Source organism: Mustela nigripes, chromosome 12 (assembly GCF_022355385.1).
Source record: "Mustela nigripes isolate SB6536 chromosome 12, MUSNIG.SB6536, whole genome shotgun sequence".
NCBI lineage: Eukaryota > Metazoa > Chordata > Mammalia > Carnivora > Mustelidae > Mustela > Mustela nigripes.
Window position 1 is genome coordinate 105,463,380 of NC_081568.1, and position 13,960 is coordinate 105,477,339.

Below are 13,960 nucleotides of genomic sequence, written 5' to 3' on the forward strand. Positions count from 1 at the left end.
ATTTACCCGAGGGATATAAAAATGCCCATTCAAAGGGCTACCTGCACCCTGATGTTTATAGCAGCATTATCAACAATAGCCAGATTATGGAAACAGCCCAATGTCCATTGACTGATAAGTGGATAAAAGAGATGCAGGATGTATATATACACAAACACACACACACACACACACATGGTGGAATATTATCCACAAAAAAGAAAGAAACGTTGCCTTTTGCAGTGAATGGAGCTAGAGAGTGTTATGCCAAGCAAAATAAGTCAGTCAGAGAAAGACAAATACCATATGATTTCACTCATATGTGGAATTTAAGAAACAAAACAGATGAACATTGTGAGGGAAAAAAAGAGAGAGGCAAACCAAGAAACAGACTCTTAACTGTAGAGGACAAACTAAGGGTTATTGGAGGGAAAGTGGACTGTGGCGGGGGTAAGGGGTCCAAGGGGGGAGGAGATAGATTGAACAGGTGGTGAGCATTAAGGAGGTTACTTGCGATGAGCACTGGGTATTGTATGAAAGTGATGAATCACTGAATTCTACACCTGAAACTGATATTACACTGTATGTCAACTAGCTGGAATTTAAGTAAAAACTTGAGAAAAAAAAAAAAAAGAGCGGTGCCTGTGTGGCTCAGTCATTAAGCCTCTGCCTTCGGCTCAGGTCATGCTCCCTGGGTCCTGGGATTGAGTCCCACATTGGGGTCCCTGTTCAGCGGGAAGCCTGCTTCTCCTTCTCCCACTCCCCCTGCTTATGTTCCCTCTCTTGCTGTGTCCTCTTTCTGTCCAATAAATAAAATCTTTAAAAAAAAGAAGAAGAAGAAGAAGAAGAAAATAAAACATTAAACTTCTCCTGTTGTTGACTTAGGTGATACCTATGTCTTTGACAGGATGCAGCTTTAGGGATAACTGACTCTGGAATAGGGGTGATAAGACTGATACTAAATATTTCTTTCAAATTTGAATGTACCACCTGTAGAGGCATTAAGTAGAATATACCATTTCAATCCCATGAAGGCGTCACTCCAAGTGGCTTTCAAAGAAGTGCTAGGCCATCGTCCCGGGCCCAGGACCTGGGTCTAGTCACCATCGGGAGTGCCTGGTTGCAGATATGGTCTCCTTCAGATTCTTTCATCATACCGTCTGCTCTGCGGCAGTCTCTTCTTTAGATCTGAGTCCAGACAGAGAGACATCCAGAAGGCATGGAGGACCGGGCAGTTTGAGGCCCACCAAATTCGGTCTGTGGCTCTAGGACAGACTCCGTTTGCACAGCTTCTTTCAGCCCAAGGCCAGCTCTGTGCCAGGCAGGAGGCCCACCTGGGGCCCCATCCTGTCCCCTTCACCCCGCCGTCCGTCCCCAGGCCTTGCTGGCTATCTTCTTCCAGAGTCCTCAGGAACCAGGGTGGGGAAGGTACCCCTTTGAGTCATTCTGAAAGCTGTCATGAAGCATGCAGCTGTTCCCCAGACCGAGACAGAGTAGTCTGAAGAGTCGCAAACTGGGCACTCTGAGAGCTTTTCCTGCCAGCCCGCCTGGGTATTACCGGGAGTGGGTCATCATCCCCAAGTGCCACCTTCCCGGTCTCCCGCGTCCATGCGAGAAAGTCCAGATCAGTGTCAACAGCAGTTTTATTTCTTGGAAAATGTCAGTTTTGCTTTTCTAACAAGTTGAGAAAGATAATCGCAAAACAAAGGGTTTGTAGCAGAAGATAGCTAAGCAACCAAATTTGTGTCTTGGTGATTCGGAAATTAACACCCGAAAGGACTGACCGTGAAAACCACCTGACGTGAGACCTCCCATTTAAGATTCCCTAAGTCGACGTGTGCTTTACCAATCATTTAAGTCCCTAATTTCTCGTGCATCGCACTTTTTCTTTTCTATACCTTTTCCACTTTTTGCCTAAATGAGCAATATAGTCACTTTCTCTTCTCCACAAGTTTTCTTTTTATTTTATTTTATTTTTTTTTAAAGATTTTATTTATTTATTTGACAGACAGAGATCACAAGTAGGCAGAGAGGCAGGCAGAGAGAGAGGAAGGGAAGCAGGCTCCATGCTGAGCAGAGAGCCCGATGCGGGACTTGATCCCAGGACCCCGGGATCATGACCTGAATCAAAGGCAGAGGCTTTAACCCACTGAGCCACCCAGGCGCCCCCACAAGTTTTCTTTTTAAACATCAAATTGAGTCATAATGCCTATAATACTTCAAAAATCATATCACATCACAACGGTCTGATAAAGGCACCAGCACCTGCCACTCTGGAAGGGAACTGAGGATCTCTTGGTCAAACCACAGCAGTGTTTTCACGGCAAGCTAAGTTGTTCGTTTCTTTCCAGACAAAAGCTCTCATGGATAAGCTTCAGAAAACTGTTTCATCTGAAGGAAGATTTAAAAATCTCAGAGAAACCCTTAAAAAGTAAGTTTATCTTAATTATTAAGTCATTTATAATTCAGAAATGTATTTTTAAAATGTATACAGTTTACAAATAGTGGCCTACCTCCTTCTTGGCTTTGAAAAGAAAAACAAATGGGCAACAACTTCCATCATCTTGGTATTTTCCTGATTTGGGGGGGACATTTGAAATATTGTGCATACAGTAAGTGTCCTATGGACATGCAGATAATCCTAGATACGAAGAAAATATCACGATCTTTTACTCTAAAATCAAACCATCTTTTACTATAAAAAGCTTCTTGATTTGGTATTTATTAATCTAAACACAATGAGGAAACTGTGGTTCACAGAGTTTGCCATCAACCCTTAGCAAGTGGTCATGCTGGGACTCAGACCCAGTTCTCTCTGGCTCAAAAGCCTATGTCCTCCAAACTCTTGACTTTGAGAAGACCAGGATACCCCACCTCGAAAACCACAACAAAGAAGGCATGACTTTAGAGTGCAGTAGTGATATTCATTAGGTCTATAACCTCTGAAACATTGAAATACTAATGAAAGCAGAAAACAAGCTTTAAAAGCTCTAATGACATTGATTTTTCTATCCAGCTCCTGAAGATTCCTCCATGCTCTTACTCCCTGGGGAAGCGCGGCCCGTGTATAAGTACCACAGACAAGTACCGCTAGCACATACTTGGTATTTGTCTGTAAGACATCCTTTGGTTTGAACATGCCATTGTCTCAGGCACATTGTACAACACAGGCTGTAATTTTCTGTTCTATTGTGTTGTGAGATGTAATGAAAACTCATAATATCGTGAGTGTGCTTGTGCAGACAGAATTAAAAGACTTTGTTCTTCAGGATTGAAGCAGCGTGGTTGCTTCCTGTGAAACACGGGAGGGGAGTCGCTATTTGTGTGAATGATCTTGAGAACAGTGTCTCTGGGTTTTGCAGCTGTAACCCCCCAGCTGTTCCTTATCTGGGGATGTACCTGACAGACCTGGCATTTATTGAAGAGGGAACACCAAACTTTACCGAAGAAGGCCTTGTTAATTTCTCCAAGATGAGAATGGTAAGTGATCATTTCATCAGCAGCCTGTTTCAGTGACGTCAGTAGCTTCGAGAGAAGAGGCTAAGTCACAGAGGTCACTGTTTGCTTTTACATTTTGAGCTGGAAGGGATGGAGGACACTGGGTTTCCTCACTGATGTGACTGATCGATGCGATTTTCAGCAGGGGTATTTCAGCTTGCATGCAGTCTGGGCAAAGGGGTGGGGAATAAATCTCCAGGAATGACTTCCTGAGACAGGGTAGTGACAGATGCTGAAGGCTTCTTGCTGGACAACCAGGTTCTAAGCACCAAGTTAGAACAAGGAGCCCAAGGTCAGTAACACCGAAGAGCTTGCCATTGCTGGACCTGAGGTCACCCAGTGCCAGCTGTTCCCGATTGTGAAGTCAGTATCTTCTTCTGCATTTCATGTAGCTCATGGAAGGGCAAGAAAGCCCTGGCTGGGCATAGAAAATGATAGGGCAGGGCTCTGACATTTCACTGGAGAAAGTATGTGCTGACTTGTGGATAGGACCTGGAAGAATGTGTTGCAATACAAGGAAATACTTGGGCTTTGATTTTGTTGTGACTGTTTCTCTCTCAGATATCACACATCATCAGAGAGATACGCCAATTCCAGCAGACTTGCTATCGAATAGACCATCAGCCAAAGGTAACATTGTATGGTTGTTAAGGGAATTAATAAAGAAAAAAGTGAAAATTAATGAATTAGAAACAGTGGTAAAGTGGATTGATAATATCAAAAGCTGACTCACAGGAAAGACCAAGAAAATTGACAAATCTTTGGCAACTCTGATTGGGAAATAAAGAAGGCAAAAAGAACATCAGTTTCTCAAGATCTATTGATGGTATGTTCTATATTTCTCATAAATCATTACCACCTTGGTCCAAGCTACCTGGTCTGTGACCTGGTCTACTTGCATTCACTCTAGAATGTAAAATCCTTTCTACAAACTGCAGCCAGATAGAACTCTCTGGAACATAAAGTCAAATATATTTGTCCCCGGTGTAAAATATTTTAGAGGCTTTTAATGCTCTTCAGATCGAGAAAGTAAAAGTTTTGATGTGTCCAATAAGTCTTACATTACATGGCTCCTTCTTATCTTTCAAGGTTCATCTCACATCATATGCCCCTTTCTTCCTCCATCCCAGCCACAACCAACCCACCCTTCCTTCCTTCCTTCCTTTTTTCATTTTTCATTTATAGATAGATATTTTTAAAATCATTTTAGCTTTACAGAAAAATTGAGAGGGTAGTATGGAAGATTCCCATAAAACTCACAGCCATTTTTTTCCTTATTATTCATGGAACTTGATAAATTTATGGTGAAACTCATAAAGACGCTCAGATAGGCAAACAAACACCAAAACAAAACACACACACACACAAAAAAAACCCGATGGATTTTTTGAAAAATAAGAAGAGTAAATAGAGCTTTCACTACCAGATATAGACACATATCCTGAAACTATAGTGAATAATGCAGGACTACATTGGCATAGGAATCCAAATTCAAGGGATGGGATACAGTCCAGATGCAGATTTTGTCTATATGAAAATCTAATATGGAATAAAGGAGGCATTTAAAGAAAGTGCCAGAAAGAAACTGACCAGTCTCATAAAGGAAATGGGAATTTTGGCTCTCCATCTGATACCATTTCACACACAAAAAAATCCAGATGAGTTCATTACCTTAATATAAAAGAGTATTAAATTATTTGAATAAAATATAGTACAAAATATCTGCAACCTTTAGATTTGAAAGAACTTCTTAAGCAAAGGATGTATGAGCTATAAAAGATAAGCTTAATTAAGTTTGCTGCATCAAAATTAAAAACTTCTATATGGGGGTACCTGGGTGGCTCAGTGGGAAAGCCCCTGTCTTCGGCTCAGGTCATGATCCCAGAGTCCTGGGATCAGCCCCATATCAGGCTCTCTGCTCAGCAGGGAGCCTGCTTCCCCCCCTTTCTCTCTGTCTGCCTCTCTGCCTACTTGTGATCTCTGTCTAATAAATAAATAAAATCTTTAAAAAAAAAGCCAAAAAATTTCTATATGACAAAATATAGTAATTTAAAAAGCAAAAATAAAACCACTTAGACTAGGAGGTGATTTTTAAAAAAAATTTTTTCTTTTGATACAGAGAGAGCGCATGTGGGTGTGGGGCAAGCAAGGGGAGGGATAGAGGGAGAGAGAGAGAGAGAGAATCTTAAGCAGGCTCCACACCCAGCGTGGAGTCTGGTGAGGGGCTCAATGTCACGACCCTGAGAACACGATCTGAGCTGAAATCAAGACTCGGACGCTTCATCGACGGAGCCACCCAGGTGCCCACAGCAGTTGACATGTGTAACATGTAAAACAAAGAGACAGAAGGAAAGTATTCCTGTAAGTCTGTAAGAAAAGTATACACAACTCTGTAGAAAAATCAGCACAGCTTTGAACAGATGAGGTAACTCACAGAATAAGAATCAAAACTGGCCAGTAAATATTTTTAAACAGCTCAACTTAGGAAGGAAATTATAAGGAGGCATCATTTTTACCTGACAGATAAACAAAATGTTAAAATATTGGTCATAGCAAACGTCAGCGTGTGGGATCTACCAGGAACTCTCACACACTCTAGGTACAGAACTTTGGGAGGATATCTTTGCATCATCTGTTAAAATTAAAAATTGATGAACTGAGAAAGTGCAAGTCTTCTGCTTTGCTGGTGGGAATAACATGGCCCATCCTCTTTAGAAAACTGTGCCTGCCGTGTGGATATTGCTTCAAACATTAAATATGCATCTACCTTATGACCCAGGAATCTCTCTCCTAGGTATTTACCCTAGGGCAAATGAAAACAGGCCCACTGCAAGTCTTGTATAAAACATTCCTAGCAGGGGCACCTGGATGGCTCAGTGGGTTAAGCCTCTGCCTTCGGCTCGGGTCATGGTCTCAGTGTCCTGGGATCGAGACCCACATGAGGCTCTCTGCTTGGCAGGGAGCCTGCTTCCCCCTCTCTCTGCCTGACTCTCTGCCTACTTGTGATCTCTCTCTCTCTCTCAAATAAATAAACAAAATCTTTAAAAAAAAAAAATTCCTAGCATTTCTTAATAATAACCCCAACCTGGAAACGGCCCAGGTGTCCATAAATAGATGAAAGAATCAACAAATGTGGCAGATCCCTAGGACACCACGCCATTCAGCAATGGCAGGGCAGGCTAGTGGTAGACGTCACAACATGGAAGGACTTCGAACCGTTACACTGAGCGGAAGAAGCTAGACACACAAGTACGGACTGTGTGCTTCCACTTCCATCAAAGTCTCGAGTAGACAAAACAAATGCATGGTGCTAGAAATCACAGCACGGGCCGCTCCTGGGAGCAGACTGACAGGGGAGCGGAAGGAGGGAACGTCCTGGGGTAGGGGAACGGTCCTGAACTGTGATATTTATGCTAAAACTAATCCAACTATCCATTTTTCTTACAAAAGTTATATCTCCATAAAATTAAAGCAGTGTTTCCACAGAAATCCTTCAGGCCCCAACATTTTTATTTTAGTGTCATTTCCTTTCATGTGACTGCTAGCGTCCACCCCAAAAGAACATTCCCACGTCAGCACTAAGCAAATGTGCGAACAGGGATTTCACTGTCGCTTTGTGTAAGCGTGAAACATTGACAGCAACTAAGCGCCCATCAGTAAGAGATTGTTAAATGCACTCGGGGAGATCACATGTTGATGTTGTACGGCAGTTCACGTTCTCTGTGCTGACGTGGGGACCTCTCCCGTCCTACATTGAGGAGACGGAAGCGGAATAAGATGTACCTGAGAATTATAAGGGAAGAAAAGATTTCTATAAGGACATGTAGTGTCTAGAAAGACAGACACTCTGGAGAATACAAACCAAATGATAACAGTGGTGCCTCTTCAGGGACATCCCTGGGGTGAGGAGCTGGGAGATGACTGGAAATGTATGGTTCTTCCTTCCTTCTCTTCCTTTCCTTCTTCACTTCTTCCCCCCTCCCTTCCTTTTTTTTTTTTTCCTTTTTTCTTTTTTTTTTTTTTTTGTACAGTGAGCATCTATTCATGATTTTTAAAACCATGATATAACATTTTTAAATGTTCAAGAGAAAATGTTGAATTGTGTCAGATTCCGTTCAGAAAATGTGCGCACTCGTGTTCCGAAAGAACCCAAAGCGAGGATTTCCCTGTTCCTCCAGGTCACTCAGTACCTGCTTGACAAAGCCCTCATCATAGATGAAGATACGCTGTATGAACTGTCACTAAAAATTGAACCTCGGCTCCCTGCTTGAAGGTCTGGCTTCGCCCCTGAGTCTGTAGACGTCTCCTGGAAAGCGGGCCGGACGGAACTGTGCATGCCATGCTTCCCACAGCGCCGTGAGGACCGGGGACGGAGACAAAGCCAGTCTCCTCCGTGCACCGAAGAAGATGGAACGGACCTGGAATTCTGTCTCCAGCCAGGGAAGCCCAGCTGTTTGGGGTCAAAGACAAATGCTTTCAGACTTGGGGTGGGAAGGAGAAAAGATTGATCCTCGGTAGAGCTGATGGTGCATTTTTCATAAGGGAATGTAATATAGGAGATGCTGGGAGGCATTTCAAGGAAGCGGGTAAGAAGGTCGGTTTCCGAGTCTGCCCGGGCTCCGTCAGAGCTCGCGGACAAGGATCCTGGAAAAGGCCCGAGCTGTTCGTCTGGCATTTCACTGGCCTGGGTACACCTACCAACCTTCTCTTAGGGTTTATAACTGCCTCTGTCACATTCTCTGTATTACCAGCTTCCAGAACAGCCGAGGCTTCCTCCGTAGGGATGGGCGCCCATATGAGCAATTTCAGTCTACAGCATGTGCATGGTTTTTAGTGCATTCTAACTACTTACGCTGGAGAAATGGCATTTCTGAGACTGCTTTTTTTGGTCTTTAGGCAACAGCACAGGAAAGACACGATGACAGCCACGTGAATGTAACTTTGTTAAAATTTTAAAAACTCGGTAGGCTTTGCCCCGGGGGATCCCAGCCAGGGGCTGTCTTCAGGTGGGGTAGGGGCTCCTTCCTGAGGTTGTGGGGCCCAAGGAGCCGGTGCTCTCAGAGAGGCAGGTGCAGAGTCTGCAGAGAGGGGCCTGCACACCTCTCCAACGAGACTGTGGAAGGGGACAGAAGGCCACAACCTTGCCACAGGGTTTTAGGCTGAGTGATCAGACAGACTTAAAAATCATCTCTGCACCTTGCTGTGCTCTTCCCCTTCACCCTCCCCACAGAAATGTGGGATTTTTTTCCAGATTTACACAGACCATTTTTACGCTCATTATGAATACTGGTTGTATTTTTTAAAACGTTGTTTCGTGGGTTTTTTTTTTTTTTTTAAACCTACACGTCTGTGTGCTGTTGGTTGACAGTTCTTCCCCAGTCATCTTTGTTTTAAAATTTTGGGATATTTATGAGTGAAAATATTCTATGTGTATAGGAGATGGGACCAACCACTCGACAGCTCTTCTCTCCGAAGACTCAACGCAGGGGTTAGTCTGTGCTGGGGAAGGGACCTTCCTTTTCCCAGGATTGATGGTTGTGGAAGAAATAGGGCTATCTCACGTTTACCTCCCTCTTCTCTTCTCAGGGAGAGCTCTGCTTTAAAAGAAGAAAGAGGAAAAATACAGAGTTGTTGTTACCTGAGCCTATTGTACCTGATGATTTCTCTTAGGGGCATGAAGTACATTGATTCCGACATTGAAAATATTGATCTGTCTCGCTGTTTTCCCTCCTTCTTTGCACTTTAATGATCTTGTTAGAACTAACGGCTGGTTAATAAATTCAGCTTGCTGGCTCATAAGGCCCAGTGAAAGCACTAGTGTTGATAATGTACCCTAGATGGGGAGAATGTACATTTTTCCTGCATGGTAAGGGCCATCTCTGTACATAACTATATAGTGAAATACCAAGTAAGTAAAAGAAAATACTTCTAATATTTGAAGACCATTCCAAAAATACTTTCAATCGCTCATATTAGCCAACAGTGTAGCACTAAACCCAAGGAGGGTTACTTATGAATGCATTCTTTTTCTTTTTTTTGAGAAGTTGCTTGTTTGTTCTCTTTAGTCTCAAATGAGAGGTTGATGCATCGTGACGCATGATAAGAAGCATGGGTTGTTTGGATCGTAATGATGCATAACTTGCAATTTGTATCTCAGTGTTCACGTACTGAGGGTTTGAACTCATATATGTCAGCTTCACCAAGCATCTCGAGGTCTTGCCGAAGAAAAGGAAAATAAAGCTTATCTTTCTTGGCTCAAAAACACAGTCTTGGAAGGTGGACTAAAAACCACGAAAAATCAGTGGCAGGACCACACACATAGTAGTTTCAGGCAGAACAACATGTGGCAAGGTCCATGCGCTATGCCTTGAAGACTGCAAAGTCTTCCAGACGGGAAGAGGTCTTTCTGCGTGTGGACCCTTATCTGTCCGACGCAAATGTTCCCAGAGGCACTGCAGTCCTTCTTACTAAAGAAAGATGAGAGATAGAGGCGTTTCCAAATGCTCCTCCCCTTTTGGAGAGCCAGGGTTTCCTCAGCTAGCGACAAAGCTGTCTCGCCAATTTCCTGCAGAATGTGGGACGCGCCCCCCAGTGGTAAACTACGGGCACCGTCAGTTGCTATGGTGACCGTTAGCGTTTCCTTGAGTTACACGCCCCTCCTGCTTACTGGAGTCTGAAAGCTTGCTGGAACTGCATGCAACAAGAGAGACCTCTGCCTCCAAGGGAGCTCCTTTTGATGATGTGCACCATTTCTGGACCATCTGGGAAAAGAATGTGCATTTAAAAAATTCAATTTGGTCACATTTAAAATAGCCAAGAGCAATTTGTAGTGCTTCTGATTGTTAAAGCACCCATCTTCTTCTGCCTTTCAAGTTTGTGTTTATTGTTGGAGCATGCACTCCCAGCTGTGTCTGCCTATATTCTATTATATGAGACCCACTTCTAAGAGCAGAAGGCAGGTCAGCCTGTCAACCAAATGGCAAACACTTGTATTGTTGCAAAATTAACCTAGAAAGTCAGAAGTAAAAGCCAATTTCATGCTTTCAGATGAATGCCCACATTTTGTACTGTCGATGAAATTATCTTGGGACTTTTAGGGGATGCCTTTGGTTATTAACTAAGACATCCAGTTTTGCTGCAGGGACAAATCTCTTACTTAAGCCAATACAATATGTGACAGGTTGAAGCATGAAGTACAATGTTGTCACTTCTCCTTAGTGTTTCCTCTGAAGGAATTTAAAGAGAGAATTTTGAACTACTGTTGCAATATTTTAAGTGGCTCTCCCACAAAGCTTACTATTTGTTAGATTTCATATGTCTTAAAGTACTGCTTAAAAACAAAACTCATAGATACTGAATAACTTGGAAGAGAAAAATACATTGCATTCCCACTTGGAGTATACGATGATGGGTTAGCACCTCTTCTCTCACTGTATTATACAAGATAAAAACTTGGGTCGGCAATGACTGGGTCACTTTTAAAATTCCCAACTTAAAAAGTAATGCAATAGAGGGGTCATTTCCCGCCCCCCAAATAACTTTTATTTTAAAATAAATGATTTTATTTAGCTTTTGTTTGCAAAGTTTTTTTTTATTCCCCCTGGAAAAAAATCTTTCTCTTTGCTTTAAAGATTTTTTTTAACCCAGCCTGTGATATTTTATCATTTTTACTGTTATTGAAATAGGATATACTATATGTGGCATATATATTACATGGTGGAATAAATTATATACTATTTATGGCTAAAGAAGAGAGCCAGGCTAATGTGCACAGCCAGAAGGAATAAATGAACATGGTTCATTTTCATTTCAGTAAGACGGCAGATTGTACGTGTAGATAATGACTTGATTACTGGCGCCACTATGTGAATCCTGGTAATAAGACTTGAGTCAATGAAATCTAATCACAGTGTCATTTTTCTCCATGGCCATAAGTGACTTAAAAATCAAGGAAGGGCAGAGCTAGGGTAGAAAACAACTATTTTGTTGAAGGTGTAAACACAGGGATGATTGAGAAAATTATTCATCTAGGCCTCCGCACAGCCTGCATTAACTGTAGGGCTGATTGTACTTGATCTCATCTGCCCAAGAAAAAAGAAGAGTTCTATAGGATGTTGAACCACGGTCTTTCGCACAACCCACTTTGTTCTTCCCTAGAAAGGCAGTTGTGAAAGAGCCGGCCGAGGTTCCCCGGCCGAGTCCGAGGCCCAGATGTCCACCTGCGAGTGGGGAAACCTTAGGTCAGTGCTAAAACCTCCTCGAGCCCGTTCACTCATCTGCAAAATAGAACTAATCGTGATTCCTGTGCCGCCTACCTCACAGGGATGTCGTCAGGACAAAATGGGTTAGATTGTGAACTGTAAAGTGCTATCCAAATGTGAGGTAACGTGATTACCATCCTCATCTCTCTTTGGCAGAGAATTATTTAAATGTATTTCTTTGTTATTTGTGTGTGTTTGTGTGTATATGGACAGACCCGTGTGTTACTTTGAGAAGCGTAATGTTTGTGTCCAGTAACTTTGCAAATCTGCTGACAATTGTGACTCTGACAGAGGGGTTTGTGCTGTGGCCTAACACTTGCCAGGTGGGGTGTGGGTTATACCCATATGCAAATTAAATTTCGCCTTTCTTGATTCGAAAATCTCATTGGTCTCTTCATTGATTTTTTTTTTTTTTTTGCATTCTTCTACCTCGTCTTCTTTGTAGCAATGGGCTTCTTCAGATATTTGTTTACTTCTAAAGTTCAGCAGAAAATAAAGTTTGGAAGAAGCCCATGTTGCGGGCACTAAAATATCAGAGAACCTCGGAAAAAATATCAAGGGCCGTTGGCCCCACTGTCTCCCCAGCGCTTGAATCTCTCCTGTGACGTCCCCAGCCCATGTCTGACCACCTTTCAACACCCTCAGGCACATAGAACCTCATTACTGCCCAAACAGCCCGGTTCATCGAATGGCAGCTCAACCCCCATGGACAGGTTGAGTGCTCGGGTGACCTGGCCCAGCCATCATTCCAACCTCGGATGGGCTACTGAGCCATCTGAGGCCAAGTTCGTCGTCACCTAGGAAATAAGATACATGTCTGCCCTTAGAATGACTGCAATGGCTACATGGAATAATTTTGATAAAAATACTCTAACTGTAGTCAAGTCAATGAAGTCGTGCTACCATTTCAGGCTGAAGAGAGCATGATGCAGCTGTTGTGCACAAGTGAGAAGTGAGGGGAGAAAGGATTGGGGCATCTCCTATTTCCTTGGCTTCCCTTTCCAATTCTGAAATGAGCAACCAGGCTGGTGGGGATTCAGGAACCCCACACAGCATTGCCCTTGCCTGGCAACACTTCCAGCCCTCGAGCTGGCCTCAGGAATGGGAAAGAGTGTAAGCCCAGGACAGATTTCCTCTCAAGCAGGTGACATGGCCACTGCTGGCTTCACTTCTGTTCCTGTTTGTATGGCAAGAGCCAGCTTCATGGCCGCACTGGCTACTGGGTGTGGGGAGAGCCCCTGAACTTGGAGTTGGCAGCCATGAGAAAGGGATAAATGGCATAGGACAGTATGAAGGAATTTAGCACCTGTGGAATCATGGTGAGCCACTTGTCACCCCTGTCGTAAGCTTCAAGATGGCCCGGTTGCCCGAAGAAAAGTGATACCCTGTTTTCTCAGCAATGTGCCCACTTCTCTTCTGACATTACTTACTTCTGTAAAATGACCCTATAAAAGATGAGGCCTTGAGGTAGGGTGGAGGGGGGTCTTGGGGAGCGGGAGAGGACTAAATGTCCATTAGTAAGGAATTGGGGAAGAAAGAAAAAGAAGAGTTTCCCAATGTAACTGCCGTTCTTTAAACTCGACGTCTCCATGTTCCTCAAAGCTTCATCATTTTCTGGGTCTGGGATCTGGGTTCCTTCAGGGTCACTGGATTTATTTCAGTTGGTGCCTGAAATGCCTGGAAACAGTGTGCCTGCAAAAGAGCTATTTTAGGAAGAAATAAGCCTAAACTACCCCCCTCCCCAATACACACCACCTTAACCCTAACCCCAACCCGCAGAACCCAGTCTACTAAGAAGCTCGTCAGCCCTGGAGACCTCTAACTTGCTGCCTGTTCTGCTGGGGGAGGCCCCCAGGGGCTGGAGAGACCATGGTCCCTTATAACAGAATGTGCAAACTGGGAACTCTAACTCTAGAAGATCATGCAATCAGTTTGGTTGGTCCAAATCTGTCAATGTTTTAATGAGATAACATAGACGAGCCTATAAAATATCTGAGTATATCATATGAAGAAAGGGTAAATATGGCTTCGTAAAAATTTCGATTCGGTGTAAGCTAGGTCAAAATGATAGCATATATATTAACTGATATATGACCAATACTTAGTAAGGTGCCTGAATCCTATGGGCACAGCTTGAGGAATTTTTAGACACGTTTGCACCCATCCAGTCACCCCCAAATCAGGAAGCTTCCCAGACCCCAGTTGGTCCCCTCATCCACCCT

General features: G+C 43.3%; 1 protein-coding gene across 1 annotated transcript in view; it reads left to right on the plus strand.

Annotated features, from left to right (window-relative positions):
• The window catches only part of RASGRF2 (Ras protein specific guanine nucleotide releasing factor 2), a 251,066-nt gene extending 238,948 nt beyond the window's left edge, over positions 1–12,118 (plus strand). Inside the window, exons 24-27 of the mRNA XM_059418164.1 lie at positions 2,331–2,410; positions 3,342–3,459; positions 4,039–4,107; positions 7,656–12,118. Coding sequence (XP_059274147.1) covers positions 2,331–2,410; positions 3,342–3,459; positions 4,039–4,107; positions 7,656–7,748 — 360 coding nt within the window. The 3' untranslated portion in view covers positions 7,749–12,118. The remainder of the gene's footprint in view (positions 1–2,330; positions 2,411–3,341; positions 3,460–4,038; positions 4,108–7,655) is intronic.
• The last annotated feature ends 1,842 nt before the right edge of the window (positions 12,119–13,960 follow it).